We start from the raw sequence: 24,884 nt of genomic DNA, 5'->3' as shown, positions 1-24,884 counted from the left end.
GCAGCAGAGGAAAATTGTCCAATTCACACACTTATCAACAGCACATCTCTGGTCATGCCTACTGCTTCTGATCTGGTGGACTCACTAAACACAAATGCTTAATTTGTAAATGATGTCTGAGTTGGAGTGTGCACCTGGCCATCTGTAAATTAGAAAAGCAAAAAAATTGTGCCGTCTGGAATTTTACATGATTTGTACTTTTACTTTTGATACTTAAGTATATTTAAAAACAAATACTTCAACTTTTACTCAAGTAGTATTTTACTGGCAATTGTGCATGATAAGTATGACTATTCTGCATGCTAAGTATGACAATTGTGTACTTTTCCCACCACTGGTTGAAGCCTAGGTGACTTCTATAACCCTTTACTGGAGGGCCATTCATACAGCACCCTATAGTAGTAACCATAGCAGTGGGAGGCTATATCTCCCCCTATCTCAGCTCTGAGTTACCGTGGCCCTTATTGAATTATATGTGGTCGAGAGGGTTCAGTGCAGCTTTGCAGGGGTGTTGGGGTATTAAAGCTAGAGGAGCGTAGAGAACTCTCTGAGGCGTTCTCCCATCACAATCCCTGCAGATCCAAAGACGGCTCAGCTTACACCACACGGATCAACAATGGAGCCTGCAATGCTACCCGGGTACAAATCACCCCACCCCATAATTCTTCTTTCGGAATCCCTAGGCTTCCCCGAGGGTTGAGCTAAGGGGGAGGAGGCAGTTTTTGGGAGCATTGTCCCCGAACATTGTGGGGATGTTAATAACAGAGAAAGGCCTTTCTCCTTCAAACTAATATAGTGATATAGTGAAGTAGTGAACACCCCACTTGGTGACCACAATATAATGTCTGGTGATTGTTTATGTCTGGATGTCCAACTTGGTGGTTTTATAATGTTGGTCATTAAGCTCTTACAAGGTGATTCTAAAGTGTATTTAGGTGTATCCCCTATGGAGATGGATTCTGATATGTTTGAGAGACCTACAGGTTCCCTAATGGCTTTATAAGTGTGTCTGAGTCTGTGTTAGGGTAATGTGTGTGTGTGTGTGTGTGTGTGTGTGTGTGTGTGTGTGTGCGTGCGTGCGTGCGTGCGTGCGTGCGTCTGCGCGCGTGCGTGCGTGTACATGGATGTGGGAGTCTTTGCGTGCACTGTACCTGTGTATGTGTTCATGTATCAGAAGTGTGTACAGTATATACACGTGTATGATCATCCCACTGACCTCTGCCGATGACCTGGTTAAAATATAACAGCAGATGTTCTCTGGCGATGACCACATGTTGAACCTCCTTCAGGAGGTCCGGGTGCAGCTGGGACGGGTCGATGTGGACCGGGGCCGACAGGAGAGGGGACACCAGCTCCCCCTCTGCCCCCAGACCCATGCCTCCGAGCCCCAATCTGGGGGACAGCAGCTCCCCATGGCTCCCGTAGATAGGGGGAGCCCCCCTGCATGACTCTGGCCTCTCCACGCCCTGGTCTGAAACAATATAGCCAAAGGTCAATTACTACAGGGGTCAGGGTTAGAGGTCAACATAGGTCACATGATCACAGAGTGATGCCAGAGAGAAAGGTCGGAGAAAGAGAGAGTCATGGTTACAGAAAGGAAGAGAGAGAACCTGAGACCTGCCCATTACAGGAAGATTGAGAAAATTGAGAAAGGTAGTTTCTCTTTATGTCATTGGGGGGAGAAGGGAAGCAGGGGAGGGCAAATGAGTTTGCATGAGTGAAAACGTGAGGGTTATTTTGAAAGAGGAGCAGGCAGGGATGGGAAACTCTAGTTCTTGGATGTTGGAGTGCCTTCTGGTTTTCACCTCCATCGATACATTAATGTCATTGATTTCCCAGGTCTGAATAGGCATCAGGTATGAAGCAAAGAATAAAAAAACAGTCAACACAGAGTTAGATGGCCATCTATTTAGAGGTTAGAGGTTAAGGTTAAGAAAGGCAGGTGTTGTTAGTACAGGGTTAGTGTTAGTTTTTAGGGTCAGAGTAACCGCTCCAGTGGTGTAGTGTCAGGAAACGTACCCTCCGGCAGGGTGGTTCTATAGTCCAAAGACTCGTGGGACACCATTTCGTTAGTGGGGCTGACGCTCCGGGCGTTAGCCAACATATCCAAGTGCTGAATGTGAGCCCTGCCGTCATACCAAACCTTACCCTCAGCCAGATCTGGAGACCAGAGATAGAGAGGAGGAGAGAGAGGAGGAGAGAGAGGAGGAGAGAGAGAGAGAGGAGGAGAGAGAGAGAGGAGGAGAGAGAGAGAGTAGAGAGAGAGAGAGGAGGAGAGGGAGGAGGGAGAGGACGAGGGAGAGGAGGAGAGAGAGGAGGAGAGAGAGGAGGAGGGAGAGGAGGAGAGGAGGAGAGAGAGAAGAGGAGGGAGAGGAGGATAGAGAGGAGGAGGGAGAGAGAGAGAGGAGGAGAGAGAGAAAAAGGGAGAGAAGGAGAGAGAGAAGGAGAGAGGAGGGAGAGAGAGAGAATGGAGAGGAGGAGGAAGAGGAGGGAGAGAGAGAGAGAGGAGGAGAGAGGGGAGGAGGGAGAGGAGGAGGGAGATGAGAGAGAGGAGGAGAGGTGGTAGGAGGGATAAATAGAGAAAAGGAGAGGATTGGATGTAGGGAAGAGAGTGGGGTGGCAGAGAGGGGGGAGAGAGAAAGAGAGATGGGGTACAGGGGGAGGGAGGGGACAGAGAAAGGGAGAGGAGGAGGGAGGCAGTAGCAGAGGGAGAGAGAGAGAGAGAGAGAGAACACAGTCATTGAAGGAGAAGGATAGAGCGCTCCACCAGTGCTCCCATCAGCTCCACACCTCACAATCCCACAGCCAGTAAGAGGCGGGCAAACATGCACACACACATGCACACGCACACACACACAGTTGAAAATATATCACAAAATAACACAAACTGACATACCGTCAATGTGTTTGTTCCTCCTTTTCCAGAGGAACAGAGTGAGCAACATCAGCAGCAGCAGACTGACACACACACAGCCAGCTAGCAGCCCTCTGTAGTCCTGCTCATGGGCCAACATCACCCTGCCCAGACTCACTGAGGACGACGCCTGACGCCACTACACACATAATACACACACACACAGACAGACAGACAGACAGACAGACAGACAGACAGACAGACAGACAGACAGACAGAGGAGAGGAGAACAGTGAGTGAGATGTACAACTACATTCTAGATAATACATTTTTTATGGTGTGTGTGTTGGAAAACTCCAATTCCATTCTAGGGGTTAAACTGATGAGCACACACACACGCACGCACGCACGCACGCACGCACGCACGCACGCACGCACACACTCTCTCTCTCTCTCTCTCTCACTCTCTCTCTCTCTCTCTCTTACATGTGGAGTGGCGTGAGCCACAGACGGAGTACAGATTGGATCATAGATATTGCTTTTACCATTATTAGGTTTGGGAGAAATGAGCTGGAGACGGTGTGTGTGTCAGGGGGGCTTGTCTGGCTCTGTCTGGGGCTGCCTGGCTCTGTCTGGGGCTGCCTGGCTCTGTCTGTATCTGTCTGGCTCTGCCTGGGTCTGTCTGGGGCTGTCTGTCTCTGTCTGGGTCTGTCTGGCTCTGTCTGGGGCTGTCTGGGTCTGTCTGGGTCTGTCTGGCTCTTTCTGGCTCTGTCTTGCTATGTCTGGGGCTGTCTGGGGCTGTCTGGCTATGTCTGGGGCTGTCTGGCTCTGTCTGGGGCTGTCTGGCTCTGTCTTTCTCTGTCTGGGGCTGTCTGTCTCTGTCTGGGGCTGTCTGGCTCTGTCTGGGGCTGTCTGGCTCTGTCTGGCTCTGTCTGGGGCTGCCTGGGTGTGGCCTACTGGTGTGTCAGTGTGGACAGCCAGGGACAGATGCTAGGGGGTCTAGGGATATTGCCTGACCCCTCTCTAGAGAGAGCTGCAGCTGATTGTGCCTGAAGCTCCATGTTCCTCTGCCTTTACCGACCTGAATTATATCAATATGAAACGGCCCTGTCTTCTGCTCCATGTTCCTCTGCCTTTACCGACCTGAATTATATCATTATGAAACGGCCCTGTCTTCTGCTCCATGTTGCTTTAACGTTCTGTGGTTGAATCACGTCCATTAAAGACAATGTGGAAAGTCAAAGGTTTATGGTTAACAATGTATTGTTATGACATTTCTAAGCAGTTTTAAGTCAATGACATACTATTTGGGTGAGACTACTGTGTGTGAGATATTGGAAGACTGAGTTGAACATTCCGGTAACGTTCAGGGTGATGATGGAATACGGTGTTATCTGTACATTTTCCTGGCTAGTGACTGTGGTAATAAAATGTCAGACAACAGAACGATGTAAACTACTGTATGATCTATCAAAGCAGGAACTGCCCACTGGTGTTCTGACATCAGTCAATCTGTCAATGGGCACACTTAGGATACACACACACACACACACACACATGCACGCACACACGCACACACGCACACACACACCACACACAGAGCCCTCTGTATGGATGCAGTGGCAGCCCAATAAGGCTTTTATTGAGCTGTGGAGTGGGTCTGCTAGACTGGGGGGGTCTATAGCTGTCTGTAGTGGTCTCTGTAGACAAGGGGCTGTCTCAAGTGAAGTGGAGAGCTCAGAAAGCCAAGGGAAGGTAGGGTGGTCTCATCCATGTCTAACTAGGAGTGATGAGGGGACTCAGTGGGAAGTTCATGGAGCTAGTTTGGAAGTGTTGATTGAAAGTTTGGTTGGAAGGGAGTCTGTGTTTTTGTGTCAGTGTCTGTGTATGTGTGTTTCTCTCTCTCTCTTTTTTTCTCTCTCTCTTTCTCTCTGTCTGTGTCCTCACCTCCACCTCCAATTCGTTGGTTGCGTCCCATAGCTCCATGGGGACAGTACACTCCAGAGTGTTCCCCACCACAGTTACGCTCTCACAGGTCCTGTTAGACACCTTTAGCACCTCCCCCTTCATCGCCTCCACATCCACACGGCCTGGCACCTGGAGAGGGAGAAAGGGAGAGAGGGAGAGAGAAGCAGAGAGAAGGAGAGAGAAGGAGAGAGAAGGAGAGAGAAGGAGAGAGAAGGAGAGAGGGAGAGAGAAGGAGAGAGAAGGAGAGAGAAGGAGAGAGGGAGAGAGAAGGAGAGAGAAGGAGAGAGAGGGAGAGAGAAGGAGAGAGAAGGAGAGATAGGGAGAGAGAAGGAGAGAGAAGGAGAGAGAAGGAGAGAGAAGGGGAGAGAAGGAGAGAGAGGGAGATAAGGAGAGAGAAGGAGAGAGAAGGAGAAAGGGAGAGGTGGAGAGGTGGAGGGAGAGAGGGAGAGAGGGAGAGAGAAGGAGAGAGAAGGAGAGATAGGGAGAGATAGGGAGAGATGGGGAGAGAGAAAGAGAGAGGGAGAGAGAGGGAGAGAGAAGGAGAGAGAAGGAGAGATAGGGAGAGAGAAAGAGAGAGGGAGAGTGAAGGAGAGATAGGGAGAGAGAAAGAGAGAGGGAGAGAGAAGGAGAGAGAAGGAGAGAGAAGGAGCGATAGGGAGAGAGAAAGAGAGAGGGAGAGAGAAGGAGAGAGGGAGAGAGAAGGAGAGAGAAGGAGAGAGAAGGAGAGAGAAGGAGAGAGGGAGAGAGAAGGAGAGAGAAGGAGAGAGAAGGAGCGATAGGGAGAGAGAAAGAGAGAGGGAGAGAGAAGGAGAGAGGGAGAGAGAAGGAGAGAGAAGGAGAGAGAAGGAGAGAGAAGGAGAGAGGGAGAGAGAAGGAGAGAGAAGGAGAGAGAAGGAGAGAGAGGGAGAGAGAGGGAGAGATAGGGAGAGAGAAAGAGAGAGGGAGAGAGAGGGAGAGAGAAGGAGAGAGAAGGAGAGATAGGGAGAGAGAAAGAGAGAGGGAGAGTGAAGGAGAGATAGGGAGAGAGAAAGAGAGAGGGAGAGAGAAGGAGAGAGAAAGAGAGAGGGAGAGAGAAGGAGAGAGGGAGAGAGAAGGAGAGAGAAGGAGAGAGAAGGAGAGAGAAGGAGAGAGGGAGAGAGAAGGAGAGAGAAGGAGAGAGAAGGAGAGAGAGGGAGAGAGAGGGAGAGAGAAGGAGAGAGAAGGAGAGAGAAGGAGAGAGGGAGAGAGAAGGAGAGAGAAGGAGAGAGAAGGAGAGAGAGGGAGAGAGAGGGAGAGAGAGGGAGAGAGAAGGAGAGAGAAGGAGAGATAGGGAGAGAGAAGGAGAGAGAAGGAGAGAGAAGGAGAGATAGGGAGAGAGAAGGAGAGAGAAGGAGAGAGAAGGAGAGAGAAGGGGAGAGAAGGAGAGAGAAGGAGAGAGAAGGAGAGAGAAGGAGAGAGAGGGAGATAAGGAGAGAGAAGGAGAGAGAAGGAGAGAGAAGGAGAAAGGGAGAGGTGGAGAGGTGGAGGGAGAGAGGGAGAGAGGGAGAGAGGGAGAGAGAAGGAGAGATAGGGAGAGAGAAAGAGAGAGGGAGAGAGAAGGAGAGAGGGAGAGTGAAGGAGAGAGAAGGAGGGAGAGATAGGGAGAGGGATCATATGCACATGCAGTTCTACATCATCCTCAGTGAGTCCTTCAGTATCCACTCAGAGACATGCATGCTGGGAGTGGAAGTGACTGAGGCCTTGGTTGTGGTGTCATTACTGTTCTCGTGAGCCCACCGCCCTGGACAGAGACAAAAGCAGAGACAAAAAAAGCCTCTGTGCATCTACATACACACTAACTAACCCTTTGTCCATGAGGGCTCTTCTTGACAGGAAGAGAGGATTTATAGAGAATTCATCTCACTTTCACACAGACTGCCTTGGCTACTCTCCCCCCCCCCCCCCCCCCCCCCCCCACACACACACACATCTCGGTTGCCTCTCACTCTGCCTGGCTGTACTGTATGAGCGTAGCAGAAGGCCATAAAGAGGATCATTCCTCGCGTGACATCCTGGGATTTTCAGATTTGACACAGGGCCACACCTGTTCCTAAACCACACTACAGTACACGTCAACTAATGCAGTGCATGTGAACACACATACACACATACACACGCACGCACGCATACACACATACCAGGGCCACTAAGACAAGAACAAACTCTAACGTCTACAGTATTTGAACACATACAAAGCATACTGAATAATACGTACAATACAAATCTGTCATCTGATGTCTGTACCCTGAGGTTGTAACATATTTAATGCATGGGTATGGAACATTAAAAGTACCATGTCCCATGGAGAATAACTATTAAAAATTCTGCCACTCCTATCCAAACGAAAAGTCTGTGTGGTGCTAATCTGGGTTGAGATGCTTGTTAACCTCTCATAAAGCGATCTGCAGTGATACACCAGCCAAGACTAATAACATTTAACATTTACATTTAAGTCATTTAGCAGACGCTCTTATCCAGAGCGGCTTACAAATTGGTGCATTCACCTTATGACATCCAGTGGAACAGCCACTTTACAATAGTGCATCTAGATCTTTTAAGGGGGGGGGGGGGGGGCAGAAGGATTGCTTTATCCTAGGTATTCCTTGAAGAGGTGGGGTTTCAGGTGTCTCCGGAAGGTGGTGATTGACTCCGCTGTCCTGGCGTCGTGAGGGAGTTTGTTCCACCATTGGGGTGCCAGAGCAGCGAACAGTTTTGACTGGGCTGAGCGGGAACTGTACTTCCTCAGTGGTAGGGAGGCGAGCAGGCCAGAGGTGGATGAACGCAGTGCCCTTGTTTGGGTGTAGGGCCTGATCAGAGCCTGAAGGTACTGAGGTGCCGTTCCCCTCACAGCTCCGTAGGCAAGCACCATGGTCTTGTAGCGGATGCGAGCTTCAACTGGAAGCCAGTGGAGAGAGCGGAGGAGCGGGGTGACGTGAGAGAACTTGGGAAGGTTGAACACCAGACGGGCTGCGGCGTTCTGGATGAGTTGTAGGGGTTTAATGGCACAGGCAGGGAGCCCAGCCAACAGCGAGTTGCAGTAATCCAGACGGGAGATGACAAGTGCCTGGATTAGGACCTGCGCCGCTTCCTGTGTGAGGCAGGGTCGTAATAACGTTATCAGGAGCCTGACCAGCGGCCTTTTTGGGGCAAAGATATCAGATGGCCCCAAATGTAGCCTGTAACAGTGTAACCCAGGGCGATGTGTGTCCCCTGGGTAATGGGGGCTCATGGGGGCTTGTCTGGGATGGGGAAGGTGATTGGTGGGGGGTGGGAGACAACTGAGAGAGGGGAGGAGGGAGGAGGATTAGACTATTGGGCCAAGGACCCTGTGCGCCCTGCTCCGCACAGCTGCCACTGACCACAGGGCCTCCTTTTTTTTCATTGTTTGAAAAAACTTTTTTCTACCCAGAGAAATGGGGTTGCATGTTCAAAACCCGCCATTACTATGTCAAGGGCTTTGACCTCGGGAACTTGGAACAATGTGGTGAGTTGGAGAGAATACTTGGAGCAGAGGAGAGGGGCCAGAGGAGTGAGGGAGGGAATTGTGGGGGATGAGAAACGGACTCCTTTTCCTGTTTTGTTTCAGTATTGTTTCCTTCAAACTTCAGACGGCGAGGATGAGTCAGCTCACGGTCTCGAGGTGAGCCGGAGAGCAAGGTGTTGTTAACTCCAATCAGGGTTCAATCCCATTTGAATTTAGCCAATTCAGGAGATCAACAGACACTCTGTTCCAGAATAGAAACTCTTAAGTGCCATTTGTTTAAAATTAGGATTTTTCCAATGCATGAATCAAAATTGGGTTCAGTTTCTGAATGGATGCATTGGTAACTGAACTGACCCCAACCCTAGTCATCACTACAATGAAGAGGTGGTGGTGGGGAGAGGGGCGAGGGGGAATCTCACCTTAATATTATCAGTAAATTCCAGTTATATTCAGCCAATTCAGGAGGTCAGTTGAGACCCAGTTAGAGAACAGAAAAGTTACATTTATTTCAATGATCTGACATCTCACCTTAATCTCCAGAATGCTCTTGTTGCCCTTTGATGTGACGGTGGGTCTCTGAAAGTCCTCGAAGCGAGGGTCCTCTACATAGAGCAGGTCAAACTGGGGCGTGGAGAAACCATCCAGGACGAACGCCACCTTGGTGACCACAGGAGTCTGCAGACCCAGGTTCTTCAGGGACGGGGTGGTACACAGGATGGCCAGCCTGTCCTCACCCTTGATGCAGTTCTGGAGGGAGAACACTCACACAGCATAAGTAACATGCACGCTTACACACACACACACACACACACACACACACACACACACACACACACACACACACACACACACACACACACACACACACACACACACACACACACACACACACACACACACACACACACATACATACACACACACACACACACACACACATACATACACACACACACCACAAGTTAAGAGAAACACTCTTTAAAAAAGCCTATAGCGTTTACGCTGCTGTCACATAACAAGTACACATACTAATCCTTCACATGGCAGATGCTTTCATCCCAGGGCATATTACACGCTTTCTAGTTGTACAAACTATCCATTACAGCTCCATATCTACAGCTGCAGTGGGGTTTAAGTGCCTTGCTCCGGGGCACAACAGCAGTGTGTTTATACCACCCTGGATTAAAACCAAAAAGCCTCCCATCACTAAGACCTATTACAGTTTTTTACAATCCCTTTGGCACTAATTTCAGAACCTTGTGGTCATTTTTCAAAACTCTAGACACAAAACTCAAAACGGTCATCACTTGTAACACAGGCTGTCCAATGTTCAAAACATTGCATTGTGCATTCATATCTTTAAAGAAACCTTGCACTTGCAGACTCATTGGTTCAAATAACTAATTTATCATGAAATACCATCGGAACATTAATTTCGATCACCCACACACAAGATACCGATAGTTTCACTGTGTAGTTGTTCGTACAATCATTAAATATTGTAGTACAAAATATGTGATACATGTTTCATTATGGTACTACACGTAAATACATCACTGTAAAAGGACTAGTAGAGAGAATACTACAGACACAGTGGAATCGTTGAACAAAATCTGAAATGTATTGATGAAATACAATAAAATCACTCATAGATTTCTTTGAATCAAAGCAAAAATAATTAGCAACAAAAAAGAAAAAACTACAGTAAAACGTCAACTGCAGTGTTCCTCACCTGGCTTACTGTAAAACATCAACTGCAGTGTTCCTCACCTGGCTTACTGTAAAACATCAACTGCAGTGTTCCTCACCTGGCTTACTGTAAAACATCAACTGCAGTGTTCCTCACCTGGCTTACTGTAAAACATCAACTGCAGTGTTCCTCACCTGGCTTACTGTAAAACATCAACTGCAGTGTTCCTCACCTGGCTTACTGTAAAACATCAACTGCAGTGTTCCTCACCTGGCTTACTGTGAAACATCAACTGCAGTGTTCCTCACCTGGCTTACTGTAAAACATCAACTGCAGTGTTCCTCACCTGGCTTACTGTAAAACATCAACTGCAGTGTTCCTCACCTGGCTTACTGTAAAACATCAACTGCAGTGTTCCTCACCTGGCTTACTGTGAAACATCAACTGCAGTGTTCCTCACCTGGCTTACTGTAAAACATCAACTGCAGTGTTCCTCACCTGGCTTACTGTAAAACATCAACTGCAGTGTTCCTCACCTGGCTTACTGTGAAAACATCAACTGCAGTGTTCCTCACCTGGCTTACTGTAAAACATCAACTGCAGTGTTCCTCACCTGGCTTACTGTAAAACATCAACTGCAGTGTTCCTCACCTGGCTTACTGTAAAACATCAACTGCAGTGTTCCTCACCTGGCTTACTGTAAAACATCAACTGCAGTGTTCCTCACCTGGCTTACTGTAAAAAGCCAAACAAAGGATTGATTACTGTACTTCTATATTTCCATAAACCCTGTCTTGTGGATTTGGCCATAGGTTCTCATCCACATCACAATAATAGATGTTTTCATTAGCCAAACATCTTGGGAAGAATCTTAGGGCATGGCGAACCCAGGTCTGACACTGCTCTGCCGTGATGTCATTGCATGCGTCATCCATGGCCTGGAGAAGGGTGGCTTGTTCGTGAGGGCGCCTATCATATACCTTCCACCTCCATGTGGAGAAAAATTCCTCAATCGGGTTTTAAGAAAGGAGAGTATGGGGGTAAGTACAGGGTGGTCAATTTGAGCATGGTGAAACCTGACATTATCCCACACAATGACATAGGTCATGCCATCAGCTCTACAGACCTGATTTAGCCCATCAAGGAAGGTTACATTCGAACAGCGAATGTAATGTGGCTGCCTGTAACTCAATATATAGAGTATATAGAGTAGAGAGCTTTAGTTGTTGTTCGACATAACATTAGAACGGGCAAGATGCGTAATCTAAGCAAATTTGACCGTGGCATGATTGTTGATGCCACACATAATGATTCCAGCATCTCAGAAACAGCTGCCGTCCTGGGATTTTTATGCACTACAGTCTCTAGAGTTTACAGAGAATGGTGCGATAAACAAAACACATTCAGTGAGCGGCAGTTCTGTGCCAAAAACACCTTGTTAATGAGAGAGGTCAGAGGACAATGTCCAGACTCATTCAAGCTAACAGAAAGGCCACAAATGCTCAAATAACAGCTGTTTAAAACAGTGGTGTGCAGAAGGGCATCTCTTAACATACAACACTGTGAATAATTCAGGCTGTTGTGGAGGCAAATGGGGGTCCTACCCAGCACTAGATAGGTGTACCTAATAAAGTGTGTGTACAGTAATGTCAAATCTGAAAACATGGTCTGGAAAAGTGGTACATGGGACCATAGAAACAGTGTCTGATAAAGAATGATGATGAAATATTACATCCATAGATAATGTCGTCCAATTGGTTAATGTTCCACGGTATTGGTGTCAATGGATCTCGTTATTCTGAAACTTTCATGATCTTAACATGGAATATGTTTTGTCAGTTTCCATAAAACAATGCATTAAGAGTATAGTTATAACTGTTACTTATCATTTTGAGCAGTTGTATCAATTGATAGTTAGATCATTGTAATGAAATGAATAGGCAGTCATCTCAGATGTAATGTGTGAATTTCATTTTGAAATGATAGTACTTTGATGTTAAGTTGTGTCATTTTGAACAGGTGATTTTAGTTCAATGAACAAATGATCTTAGCTTTATGTGTATTGTATCCAAGCAATTGGAAAAAGTGTTAGAGTTTTGAAAAATTAGCATTTTGATCATTGGTTGTGAGTTTTGTGTCTAGAGTTTTGAAAAATGACATCAAGGTTCCTGAAATTAGTGCCAAAGTGATTGTAAAAAACTGTAATCGCCCAACTGAGAGCCACATAAGAGGAAGAGTCTCTCTTCACCTTTTATTAAAAATAAATGATATCCGCACCTGCTCAGAGACAATGGATGTGTGTATGGAATGTGTTCTTATACATAAGAGAAAGCCACCTTATATTCCTCTACATAAAGGTTGTGATGGTGCACTATTCAAATGATTCCACCCTCTGGCCTCCGATTCTAAACAGACGCATTGACACCAAGTGTGTTTGAAAGTTGCTCTGTTTCTCTGTTTACACGGCTACAATCAATAAGGGGACGAGGATTTGTGAAGAGCGATGAAGGCAGTGTTGACATGTCATTCTGTCAGATAGTTGTTTCCATTTGAAATGCTCAAAGACCTTGAATCTGGTTCAGTTCCAATTTTTACACTCATGCTGCAGGTATGTTGTTCTGTTTCCACATCTCTACAATATCATTATTTATAAATATGGATAGTTCATCAGGCCATCTAAAAGCACAAGGTGGAACATTCCTTTCAATACTGCACATCAGAGTTCCAGGAGCTCATAATAAAGCACACAAGTTATGGCAGACAGTCAAACACTGTATATACAGTGCATTCAGAAAGTATTCAGACCCCTTGACTTTTTCCATATTTTGTTACGTTATAACCTTAATCTAAAATGGATTAAATTGTTTTTACCCCCCTAAATTTTTTGCAAATTTATGAAAAACAAAAAACGGAAATATCACATTTACATAGGTATTCAGACCCTTTACTCAGTACTTTGTTGAAGCACCTTTGGCAGCGATTACAGCTTCAAGTCTTCTTGGGTATGACGCTACAAGCTTGGCACACCTGTATTTGGGGAGTTTCTCCCATTCTTCTCTGCAGATCCTCTGAATCTCTGTCAGGTTGGATGGGGAGCATCTCTGCAAAGCATTTTTTAAGTCTCTCCAGAGATGTCCTGAATCTGTCTGGGCCACTCAAGGACATTCAGAGACTCCTGAAGGCACTCTTGCATTTTCTTGGCTGTGTGCTTAGGGTCGTTGTCCTTCTGGCAGGCTCTCCCATCTCCACAGAGGAACTCTGGAGCTCTGTCAGAGTGAACATTGGGCTAGCTCTAGGAAGAGTCATGGTGGTTCCAAACTTCTTCCATTTAAGAATGATGGAGGCCACTGTGTTGTTGGGGCCATTTTTTTGGTACCCTTCCTTAGATCTGTGCCTCAACACAATCCTGTCTCGGAGCTCTACGAAAAATTCCTTTGACCTCATGGCTTGGTTTTTGCTCTGACACGCACTGTCAACTGTGGGACCTTATACATACAGGTGTGTGCATTTCCAAATCATGTCCAATCAATTTAATTACCACAGGTGGACTGCAATCAAGTTGTAGAAACATCTCAAGGATGATCAATGGAAAAAGGAAGCACCTGAGCTCAATTTTGAGTCTCATAGCAAAGGGTCTGAATACTTATGTAAATAAGGTATTTCTGTTTTTATTTTTAATACATTTGCTACAATTTCAATAAATCTGTTTTTGCTTTGTCATTATGGGGTATTGTGTGTAGATTGATGAGGGAAAAAACAAATTGAATTGATTTTAGAATAAGGCTGTAACGTAACAAAATGTTGAAAAGGTCAAGGAGTCTGAATACTTTCCGAATGCACTGTAATTCAACCTAGCACATCCAACCCAGCTGTGAATACTCTGTGTAGTGTAGAGACATTTTCACTCCATTTCTAACTGTGAGGGTGAATCTTGGCCAGCCTACCCATGAGAGTTCAACCAGTGTGTGATTTTGAAAAGGCCGGATCAGGTCCAACATTCCTGTACCTTTCCCCCTGTAATTTCTCCATTTGTGTGTTAATTTTACCGCACTGGGATAAATCAGCATCACACAGAGTGTTTCTTGGTAGTCTTAAACAAGTCTACTTTGAAACAAAAGTATACACCTCACACACATGGTTACAGGCTTACAAAAAGAAGACATGTCAGATACAGAGTTGAAATGTTTTCAATTTTGAGTTTGCATCTCAATATTAGACTTTATATACATCACAGAAGACTGAAGTGTAACAAGCCCATTTGACATAGAAACGACAGATTTTCTGTGTTTAAAAAAAGTTTATTAATTATGAAATTTAAAAAAAAATATGAATAAAGGGAAAGGGAAAAGAGGATACCTAGTCAGTTGTGTAGGGAAAGGGGGATACCTAGTCACTTGTATAGGGAAAGGGGGATACCTAGTCAGTTGTATAGGGAAAGGGGGATACCTAGTCAGTTGTGTAGGGAAAGGGGGATACCTAGTCAGTTGCATAGGGAAAGGAGATACCTAGTCAGTTGTATAGGGAAAGGGGGATACCTAGTCAGTTGTATAGGGAAAGGGGGATACCTAGTCAGTTGTATAGGGAAAGGGGGATACCTAGTCAGTTGTATAGTCAGTTGTGTAGGGAAAGGGGGACACCTAGTCAGTTGTATAGGGAAAGGGGGATACCTAGTCAGTTGTGTAGGGAAAGGGAGATACCTAGTCAGTTGCATAGGGAAAGGAGATACCTAGTCAGTTGTATAGGGAAAGGGAGATACCTAGTCAGTTGTATAGGGAAAGGGGATACCTGGTCAGTTGTGTAGGGAAAGGGGGACACCTAGTCAGTTGTATAGGGAAAGGGGGATACCTAGTCAGTTGTATAGGGAAAAGGGGATACCTAGTCAGTTGTATAGGGAAAGGGGGATACCTAGTCAGTTGTATAGTCAGTTGTGTAGGGAAAGGGGGATACCTAGTCAGTTGTATAGGGAAAGGGGGGGTACCTAGTCAGTTGTGCAGGGAAAGGGGGATACCTATTCAGTTGTATAGGGAAAGGGGGATACCTAGTCAGTTGTGTAGGGAAAGAGGGACACCTAGTCAGTTGTATAGGGAAAGGGGGATACCTAGTCAGTTGTGTAGGGAAAGGGGGGGGGTACCTAGTCAGTTGTATAGGGAAAGGGGGATACCTAGTCAGTTGTGTAGGGAAAGGGGGATACCTAGTCAGTTGTATAGGGGAAGGGGGGGTACCTAGTCAGTTGTACAACTGAAAGTATTCAACTGAAATGTGTCTTCTGCATTTAACCCAACCCCTCTGAATAATAACATTCCGCCCATAAGGCCACCAGGTCATTTGACTGCAGGAAAGGGCTTCCTATAATGGATGGCACAGCACACAAACACAGTGAATCACTTTCCCGGTCATGTAACCTCCGTCTTTTTTTTCTAGTTTGACACGTTTCTCCTGCCTGTCACATGTGGCTGGCCATGGCTTTTCTTTCCTCTAACACAACTCGTGTGGAGAGTCACTGGCTAACATTTCTGCTACGCTTGTCATTTCTGGCTGCTCGCGTCTAACTGGAGATAGAGGAAGTGGTGCTGAATGTGGTTAGTATCCCGGAGGAGGTGAGGATGGGTACTAGATTCTGGAGTCGCGGGCCCCCATGCTTCCAATATACAGCAATCTGGTGTTCCTTGTAGAACTGTGTGTGTCTTTAATAAAGGACTCCTGAAAGTGCACCGGCAGCTGATTCACCGTAGCCTCCAGTCCACACAGCTGTGGGCTGGACAAAACCAGTTCAACTCTGCCCAGAGTAGACAGCCAAGTGTAAATGTTTGCAGTGTGGTTAGGGGCCATTGATATTGTATATTTACCTAGATGGCCCACTAAAGCAAACATGTCCTAGAATAATGGAATAAATCTTTACTATGGAAAGCTTGACATATGTCTTAATATTCCAAAAACCTGTATTCGAAAGTAACTGGGACGAATGGATATAATTCACAAACCAGGAAGACCTGATTAACTAATAATATCTTGTTAACAATACAATATGAAACAAAGATAAATTACATATGATATTGCCAACTACTTTAATGATTTTTTCATTGGCAAGATTAGCAAATTTAGGCATGAAATGCCAGCAACAAATACTGACACTACACATCCAAGTATATCTGACCAAATTATTGAAAGACAAGCATTGTAATTTTGAATTCTGTAAAGTGAGTGTGGAAGATGTGATTTTTTTGTTGTTGTTGTTGTCTATCAACAATGAGAAGCCACTGGGGTCTGACAACTTGGATGGAAAATTACTGAGGATAATAAATTACGATATTGCCACTCCTATTTGCCATATCTTCAATTTTAGCCTACTAGAAAGTGTGTGACCTCAGGCCTGAAGGGAAGCAAAAGTCCTTCCGCTACCTAATAGTAATAAATAGGAAAGCCCCCTTTACTGGCTCAAATAGCCAACCAACCAGCCTGTTACCAACCCTTAGTAAACTTTTGGAAAAAATGGTGTTTGACCAGATACAATGCTATTTTACAGTAAACAAATTGACAACAGACTTTCAGCACGCTTATAGGGAAGGACAATCAACAAGCACAGCACTTACACAAATGACTGATGATTGGCTGAGAGAAATTGATAATTAAAAAGATTGGGGAGGCTGTTTTGTTAGACTTCAGTGCGGCTTTTGACATTATCGATCATAGTCCGCTGCTGGAAAAATGTATGTGTTATGGCTTTACACCCCCAGCCATATTGTGAATAAAGAGTTACCTGTCTAACAGAAAATAGAGGGTGTTCTTCAATGGAAGCCTCTACAACATAATCCAGGTAGAATCAGGAATTCCCCAGGGCAGCTGTCTAGGCCCCTTAGTTTTTCAATCTTTACTAACGACATAAGTAAAGCCAGTGTGTCTATGTACGCGGATGACTCAACACTATACACGCCAGCTATTACAGCAACTGAAATCACTGTAAAACTTAACAAAGAGCTGCAGTTAGTTTCAGAATGGGTGGCAAGGAATAAATTAGTCCTAAATATTTATAAAACCAAAAGCATTGTATTTGGGACAAATCATTCACTAAACCCTAAACCTCAACTAAATCTTGTAATTAATAATGTGGAAATTGAGCAAGTAGAGTTGACTAAACTGCTTGGAGTAACCCTGGATTGTAAACTATCATGGTCTAAACATATTGATACAATATTAGCTAAGATGGGGAGAAGTCTGTCCATAATAAAGCGCTGCTCTGCCTCCTAAACAGCACTATCAATAAGATTGGTCCTACAGGCCTTAGTTTTGTTGCACCTTGACTACTGTTCAGTTGTGTTGTCAGGTGCCATAAAGAGGGACTTAGAAAAATTGCAATTGTCTCAGAGCAGGGCAACACGGCTGGCCCTTGGGTGTACACAGAAAACTAACACTAATAGTATGCATGTCAATTTAGCCTGGCTCAAAGTGGAGGAGAGATTGACTTCGTCACTACTTATATTTGTGAGAGGTATTGACATGTTGAATGCACCGAGCTGTCTGTTTGAACTACTGGCACACAGCTCGGACACCCATGCATACCCTCACAAGACATGTCACCAGAGGTCTCTTCACAGTCCCCAAGTCCAGAACAGATTATGGGATGCGGACGGTACCACATAGAGCCATGACTACGTGGAACTCTATTCCACATCAAGTAACTGATGCAAGCAGTAAAATGTTATAAAAAAACAGATACAAATACACCTTATGGAACAGCAGGGACTGTGAAGCAAAAATGGCACAGACACATGCATACACATGGATTCTGTGTTGTATATACAGTTGAAGTCGGAAGTTTACATACACTTATGTTGGAGTCATTAAAACTTGTTTTTCAACCACTCCACAAATTTCTTGTAAACAAACTATAGTTTTGGCAAGTCGGTTAGGACATCTACTTTGTGCATGACACAAGTCAATTTTCCAAAAATTGTTTATAGACAGATTATTTCACTTATAATTCACTGTGTCACAATTCCAGTGGGTCAGAAGTGTACATACACTAAGTTGACTGTGCCTTTAAACAACTTGGAAAATTACAGAAAATGATGCATGGCTTTAGAAGCTTCTGATAGGCTAATTGACATAATTGTGTACCTGAGGTGTACCTGTGGATGTATTTCAAGGCCTACCTTCATACTCAGTGCCTCTTTGCTTTACATCATGGGATAATCAAAATAAATCAGCCAAGACCTCAGAAAAAAAATTGTAGACCTCCACAAGTCTGGTTCACCCTTGGGAGCAATTTCAAAATGCCTGAATGTTCCACGTTCATCTGTACAAACAATAGTACGCAAGTATAAACACCTCCTAGAGATGAACGTGCTTTGGTGCGAAAAGTGAAAATCAATTCCAGAACAACAGCAAAGGACCTTGTGAAGATGTTGGAGGAAACAGATACAAAATTGTCTATATTCACAGTAAAACGAGTCCTTTATCGACATAACCTGAAAGGCCGCTCAGCAAGGAAGAAGCCACTGCTCCAAAACCACCATAAAAAAAGCCAAACTAAGGTTTGCAACTGCACATGGTGACAAAGATCGTACTTTCTGGAGAAATGTCCTCTGGTCTGATGAAACAAAAACAGAACTGTTTGGCCATAATGACCATTGTTATGTTTGGAGGAAAAAGGGGGAGGCTTGCAAGCTGAAGAACACCATCCCAACTGTGAAGCACGGGGGTGGTAGCATCATGTTGTGGGTTGCTTTTCTGCAGGAGGGACTGGTGCACTTAACAAAATAGTTGGCATCATGAGGAAGGTAAATTCTGTGGATATATTGAAGCAACATCTCAAGACATCAGTCAGGAAGTTAAAGCTTGGTCGCAAATGGGTCTTCCAAATGGACAATGACCCCAAGCATACTTCCAAAGTTGTGGCAAAATGGCTTAAGGACAACAAAGTCAAGGTATTGGAGTGGCCATCACAAAGCCCTGACCTCAATCCTGTAGAAGATTTGTGGGCAGAACTGAAAAAGCGTGTGCGAGCAAGGAGGCCTATAAAACCTGACTCAGTTACACCAGCTCTGTCAGGAGGAATGGGCCAAAATTCACCCAACATATTGTGGGAAGCTTGTGGAAGGCTACCTGAAAAGTTTGACCGAAGTTAAACAATTTAAAGGCAATGCTACCAAAAACTAATTGAGTGTATGTAAACTTCTGACCCACTGGGATTGTGATGAAAGAAATAAAAGCTGAAATAAATCTTTCTCTCTACTATTATTCTGACATTTCACATTCTTAAAATAAAGTGGTGATCCTAACTAACCTAAGGCAGGGAATTTTTACTAGGATTAAATGTCAGGAATTGTGAAAAACTGAGTTTAAATGTATTTGGCTAAGGTGTATGTAAATTTCTGACTTCAACTGTATGTTGTAGTGGAGTGGGGGCCTGAGGGCATACACTTAATGTGTTGTGAAATCTGTTGTATTGTAATGTTTTTAAAATTATATAACTGCCTTAATTTTGCTGGACCCCAGAAAGAGTAGCTGTACCTACTGGATGGCATCTTCTGTTTGCTTTTATTTAATTGTTTCTGTTGTTAATCTTTATTGTTTTTGCTCTATTGTTTTGAAAAAGACTAACAAAATCTAAATCTATTAAAAAGAAAGCCAACATGTCCTTGAGTAGAGATATCCTACAGACAGACATCAAGCCCAAAGTACCACATGGCCCCAGAAATGACTCCAAATACATGTTTCTATTAGTCGTTCTGTACCACAGTACCTATTTTATTAGGTGGCAGGTTTTTACATTTCACTGCAGGAGTGCAATATCTATCACTGAATCAATCAATCAATCAAATGTATTCATAAAGCCTATTTTACATCAGCAGTTGTCACAATGTGCATTTACAGTAACCCAGCCTGTCTTTGGCTGTACTCCCCACTAGAGGCCAATGTTTCCGTAACCTGGAAGTGTTTTAATAAACCTCTCGCTGACTCGTCAATACGTTGGCTCTAACAAAATGATTGAACTTAAATTGAGCATTGTTTCCTCTAACCACAGTTGCCACGGATGGAGAAGCAGGGCTGGTTTTAAGTGTTGCAGAACCTTCCTGTTAGCAGATCAGCTCCCCTGGACGGATTTCCAAACCCGGGTCGCTATTGAGCAATATCCCAGATGGAGTGTAAAAACAAACACACACACATCACACACTGGCCCTGCAGGCCTCGTTTACTCACATGTACATACACACACAGACGCACAGACACACACAAGCCTCGCAGGCCCCATTCTCTCACACATAGCCTGCACTAGAGGATTGAACGAAAGCAAGCAATCACATGAGTCTGGTGAGTGTTTGTGCTTTTCGACAGGAAGCAACTAAACAGTCCTACAGGGAGCAACTAAACAGTCCTACAGGGAGCAACTAAACAGTCCTACAGGGAGCAACTAAACAGGCTACAAGAGGGAGCAACTAAACAGTCCTAGAGGGAGCAACTAAACAGTCCTAGAGGGAGCAACTAAACAGTCCTACAGGGAGCAACTAAACAGTCCTACAGGGAGCAACTAAACAGGTCTGCTAGAGGGAGCAACTAAACAGGCTACAAGAGGGAGCAACTAAACAGTCCTAGAGGGAGCAACTAAACAGTCCTAGAGGAAGCAACTAAACAGTCCTACAGGGAGCAACTAAACAGTCCTACAGGGAGCAACTAAACAGGCCTGCTAGAGGGAGCAACTAAACAGGCTACTAGAGGGAGCAACTAAACAGTCCTAGAGGGAGCAACTAAACAGGCTACTAGAGGGAGAAACTAAATAGGCCTACAGGGAGCAACTAAACAGGTCTGCTAGAGGGAGCAACTAAATAGGCCTACAGGGAGCAACTAAACAGGTCTGCTAGAGGGAGCAACTAAACAGGCTACTAGAGGGAGCAACTAAACAGTCTCCTAGAGGGAGCAACTAAATAGCCCTAGAGGGAGCAACTAAACAGGTCTAGAGGGAGCAACTAAACAGGCTACTAGAGGGAGCAACTAAACAGGCTACTAAAGGGAGCAACTAAACAGGTTACTAGAGGGAGCAACTAAACAGGCCACTAGAGGGAGCAACTAAACAGGCTACTAGATGTAACAACTAAACAGGCTACTAGAGGGAGCAACAAAACAGGCTACTAAAGGGAGCAACTAAACAGGTCTACTACATGGAGTAACTAAACAGGCCTGCTAGAGGGAGCAACTAAACAGGTCTACTAGAGGGAGCAACTAAACAGGTCTACTCGAGGGAGCAACTAAACAGGCCTGCTAGAGGGAGCAACTAAACAGGTCTACTCGAGGGAGCAACTAAACAGGTCTACTCGAGGGAGCAACTAAACAGGCCTGCTAGAGGGAGCAACTAAACAGGCCTGCTAGAGGGAGCAACTAAACAGGCTACTAGAGGGAGCAACTAAACAGGCCTACCACATGGAGTAACTAAACAGGCCTGCTAGAGGGTTAGCAACTAAACAGGCTACTAGAGGGAGCAACTAAACAGGTCTACTAGAGGGAGCAACTAAACATGTCTACTAGAGGGAGCAACTAAACAGGCTACTAGAGGGAGCAACTAAACATGTCTACTAGAGGGAGCAACTGAACAGGTCTACTAGAGGGAGCAACTAAACAGGTCTACTAGAGGGAGCAACTAAACAGGTCTACTAGAGGGAGCAACTAAACATGTCTACTAGAGGGAGCAACTAAACAGGCTACTAGAGGGAGCAACTAAACAGGTCTACTAGAGGGAGCAACTAAACATGTCTACTAGAGGGAGCAACTAAACAGGTCTACTAGAGGGAGTAACTAAACAGGTCTACTAGAGGGAGCAACTAAACAGGTCTGCTAGAGGGAGCAACTAAACAGGCCTGCTAGAGGGAGCAACTAAACAGGTCTACTAGAGGGAGTAACTAAACAGGCCTACTAGAGGGAGTAACTAAACAGGTCTACTAGAGGGAGTAACTAAACAGGTCTACTAGAGGGAGCAACTAAACAGGCCTGCTAGAGGGAGCAACTAAACAGGTCTGCTAGAGGGAGCAACTAAACAGGCTACAAGAGGGAGCAACTAAACAGTCCTAGAGGGAGCAACTAAACAGTCCTAGAGGAAGCAACTAAACAGTCCTACAGGGAGCAACTAAACAGTCCTACAGGGAGCAACTAAACAGTCCTACAGGGAGCAACTAAACAGGTCTGCTAGAGGGAGCAACTAAACAGGCTACTAGAGGGAGCAACTAAACAGTCCTAGAGGGAGCAACTAAACAGGCTACTAGAGGGAGAAACTAAATAGGCCTACAGGGAGCAACTAAACTGGTCTGCTAGAGGGAGCAACTAAATAGGCCTACAGGGAGCAACTAAACAGGTCTGCTAGAGGGAGCAACTAAACAGGCTACTAGAGGGAGCAACTAAACAGGCCTAGAGGGAGCAACTAAACAGGCTACTAGAGGGAGCAACTAAACAGGCTACTAGATGGAACAACTAAACAGGCTACTAGAGGGAGCAACAAAACAGGCTACTAAAGGGAGCAACTAAACAGGTCTACTACATGGAGTAACTAAACAGGCCTGCTAGAGGGAGCAACTAAACAGGTCTACTAGAGGGAGCAACTAAACAGGTCTACTCGAGGGAGCAACTAAACAGGTCTACTCGAGGGAGCAACTAAACAGGCCTGCTAGAGGGAGCAACTAAACAGGTCTACTCGAGGGAGCAACTAAACAGGTCTACTCGAGGGAGCAACTAAACAGGCCTGCTAGAGGGAGCAACTAAACAGGCCTGCTAGACGGAGCAACTAAACAGGCTACTAGAGGGAGCAACTAAACAGGCCTACTACATGGAGTAACTAAACAGGCCTGCTAGAGGGTTAGCAACTAAACAGGCTACTAGAGGGAGCAACTAAACAGGTCTACTAGAGGGAGCAACTAAACATGTCTACTAGAGGGAGCAACTAAACAGGCTACTAGAGGGAGCAACTAAACATGTCTACTAGAGGGAGCAACTAAACAGGTCTACTAGAGGGAGCAACTAAACAGGTCTACTAGAGGGAGCAACTAAACAGGTCTACTAGAGGGAGCAACTAAACATGTCTACTAGAGGGAGCAACTAAACAGGCTACTAGAGGGAGCAACTAAACAGGTCTACTAGAGGGAGCAACTAAACATGTCTACTAGAGGGAGCAACTAAACAGGTCTACTAGAGGGAGTAACTAAACAGGTCTACTAGAGGGAGCAACTAAACAGGTCTGCTAGAGGGAGCAACTAAACAGGCCTGCTAGAGGGAGCAACTAAACAGGCCTGCTGGAGGGAGCAACTAAACAGGCTACTAGAGGGAGCAACTAAACAGGCCTGCTAGAGGGAGCAACTAAACAGGTCTGCTAGAGGGAGCAACTAAACAGGCTACTAGAGGGAGCAACTAAACAGGCCTGCTAGAGGGAGCAACTAAACAGGCCTGCTAGAGGGAGCAACTAAACAGGTCTGCTAGAGGGAGCAACTAAACAGGCTACTAGAGGGAGTAACTAAACAGGTCTACTAGAGGGAGCAACTAAACAGGTCTACTAGAGGGAGTAACTAAACAGGTCTACTAGAGGGAGCAACTAAACAGGTCTACTAGAGGGAGCAACTAAACAGGCTACTAGAGGGAGTAACTAAACAGGCTACTAGAGCGAGTAACTAAACAGGTCTACTAGAGGGAGCAACTAAACAGGTCTACTAGAGGGAGCAACTAAACAGGTCTACTAGAGGGAGTAACTAAACAGGTCTACTAGAGGGAGCAACTAAACAGGTCTGCTAGAGGGAGCAACTAAACAGGCCTGCTAGAGGGAGCAACTAAACAGGCCTGCTAGAGGGAGCAACTAAACAGGCTACTAGAGGGAGCAACTAAACAGGCCTGCTAGAGGGAGCAACTAAACAGGTCTGCTAGAGGGAGCAACTAAACAGGCTACTAGAGGGAGTAACTAAACAGGTCTACTAGAGGGAGTAACTAAACAGGCTACTAGAGCGAGTAACTAAACAGGTCTACTAGAGGGAGCAACTAAACAGGTCTGCTAGAGGGAGCAACTAAACAGGTCTGCTAGAGGGAGCAACTAAACAGGCCTGCTAGAGGGAGCAACTAAACAGGTCTGCTAGAGGGAGCAACTAAACAGGCTACTAGAGGGAGTAACTAAACAGGCTACTAGAGGGAGTAACTAAACAGGCCTGCTAGAGGGAGCAACTAAACAGGCTACTAGAGGGAGCAACTAAACAGGCCTACTACATGTAGCAACTAAACAGGCTACTAGAGGTTAAAATGGTACCCTGGACCTGGAGAGGTTAGACACATATCCTGTGAATTGTGGGAAACTTTAGTCAGTCACAACTCACTATATGGCAAAGATTAATTGTTTCATAAATGTCTCTTCTCGTTTGAGCAGTGTGGGTAGACTGTCTGAATGACCGTGGGTTTGGGAGCAGAGCGGCTGTGAATTATAGGGGGTAGATATTGTAGCGAAAGAGTCGGGGTGAGTAGTTGGCTGTGATTATGTGTGAACCGGCAACCCAGTACTCTCAAGATGGAGACCATAGAGATGGTGGAGCCTCTATCCACAGTCCCAGAGAGAGTCAAACAAAGCTGCCTTCTAAGATACCAACTGTACAGGCTAAGGACTGGTACTAAGAAGGAAAGTGTATGCTATGCTAATGTATGGTGACAGTTGGTGACCCCCATAGCAACCTGGCTTAGACAGTCAGATAGCTAACACAGATGACTGTAGCCATGGGGCCAGGAAGGGGAAGGGAGAGAGGCCTCGCACTTGACCCCTCAGGCCTTCTCTCAGGCTGGGCATTGGACATGCTGCTGAGAGGGTAAGAGATGGGAAAGGCAGACCAGACCAGACCAGATCAGATCAGACCAGACCAGAT

At 45.5% G+C, this 24,884-nt stretch overlaps 1 protein-coding gene across 1 annotated transcript in view; it reads right to left on the bottom strand.

Annotated features, from left to right (window-relative positions):
• The window catches only part of LOC129862095 (hepatocyte growth factor receptor-like), a 113,208-nt gene that overhangs the window by 8,561 nt on the left and 79,763 nt on the right, over positions 1 to 24,884 (bottom strand). The window contains exons 11-15 of the mRNA XM_055933443.1: positions 8,853 to 9,071; positions 4,802 to 4,951; positions 2,897 to 3,053; positions 2,020 to 2,160; positions 1,217 to 1,471 (exon numbers count right to left, since the gene is read on the bottom strand). Coding sequence (XP_055789418.1) covers positions 1,217 to 1,471; positions 2,020 to 2,160; positions 2,897 to 3,053; positions 4,802 to 4,951; positions 8,853 to 9,071 — 922 coding nt within the window. The remainder of the gene's footprint in view (positions 1 to 1,216; positions 1,472 to 2,019; positions 2,161 to 2,896; positions 3,054 to 4,801; positions 4,952 to 8,852; positions 9,072 to 24,884) is intronic.

The sequence above is a fragment of the Salvelinus fontinalis genome, chromosome 9 (genome assembly GCF_029448725.1).
Source record: "Salvelinus fontinalis isolate EN_2023a chromosome 9, ASM2944872v1, whole genome shotgun sequence".
Taxonomy (NCBI): Eukaryota; Metazoa; Chordata; class Actinopteri; order Salmoniformes; family Salmonidae; genus Salvelinus; species Salvelinus fontinalis.
This window is presented reverse-complemented; position numbering and strand designations above follow the sequence as displayed.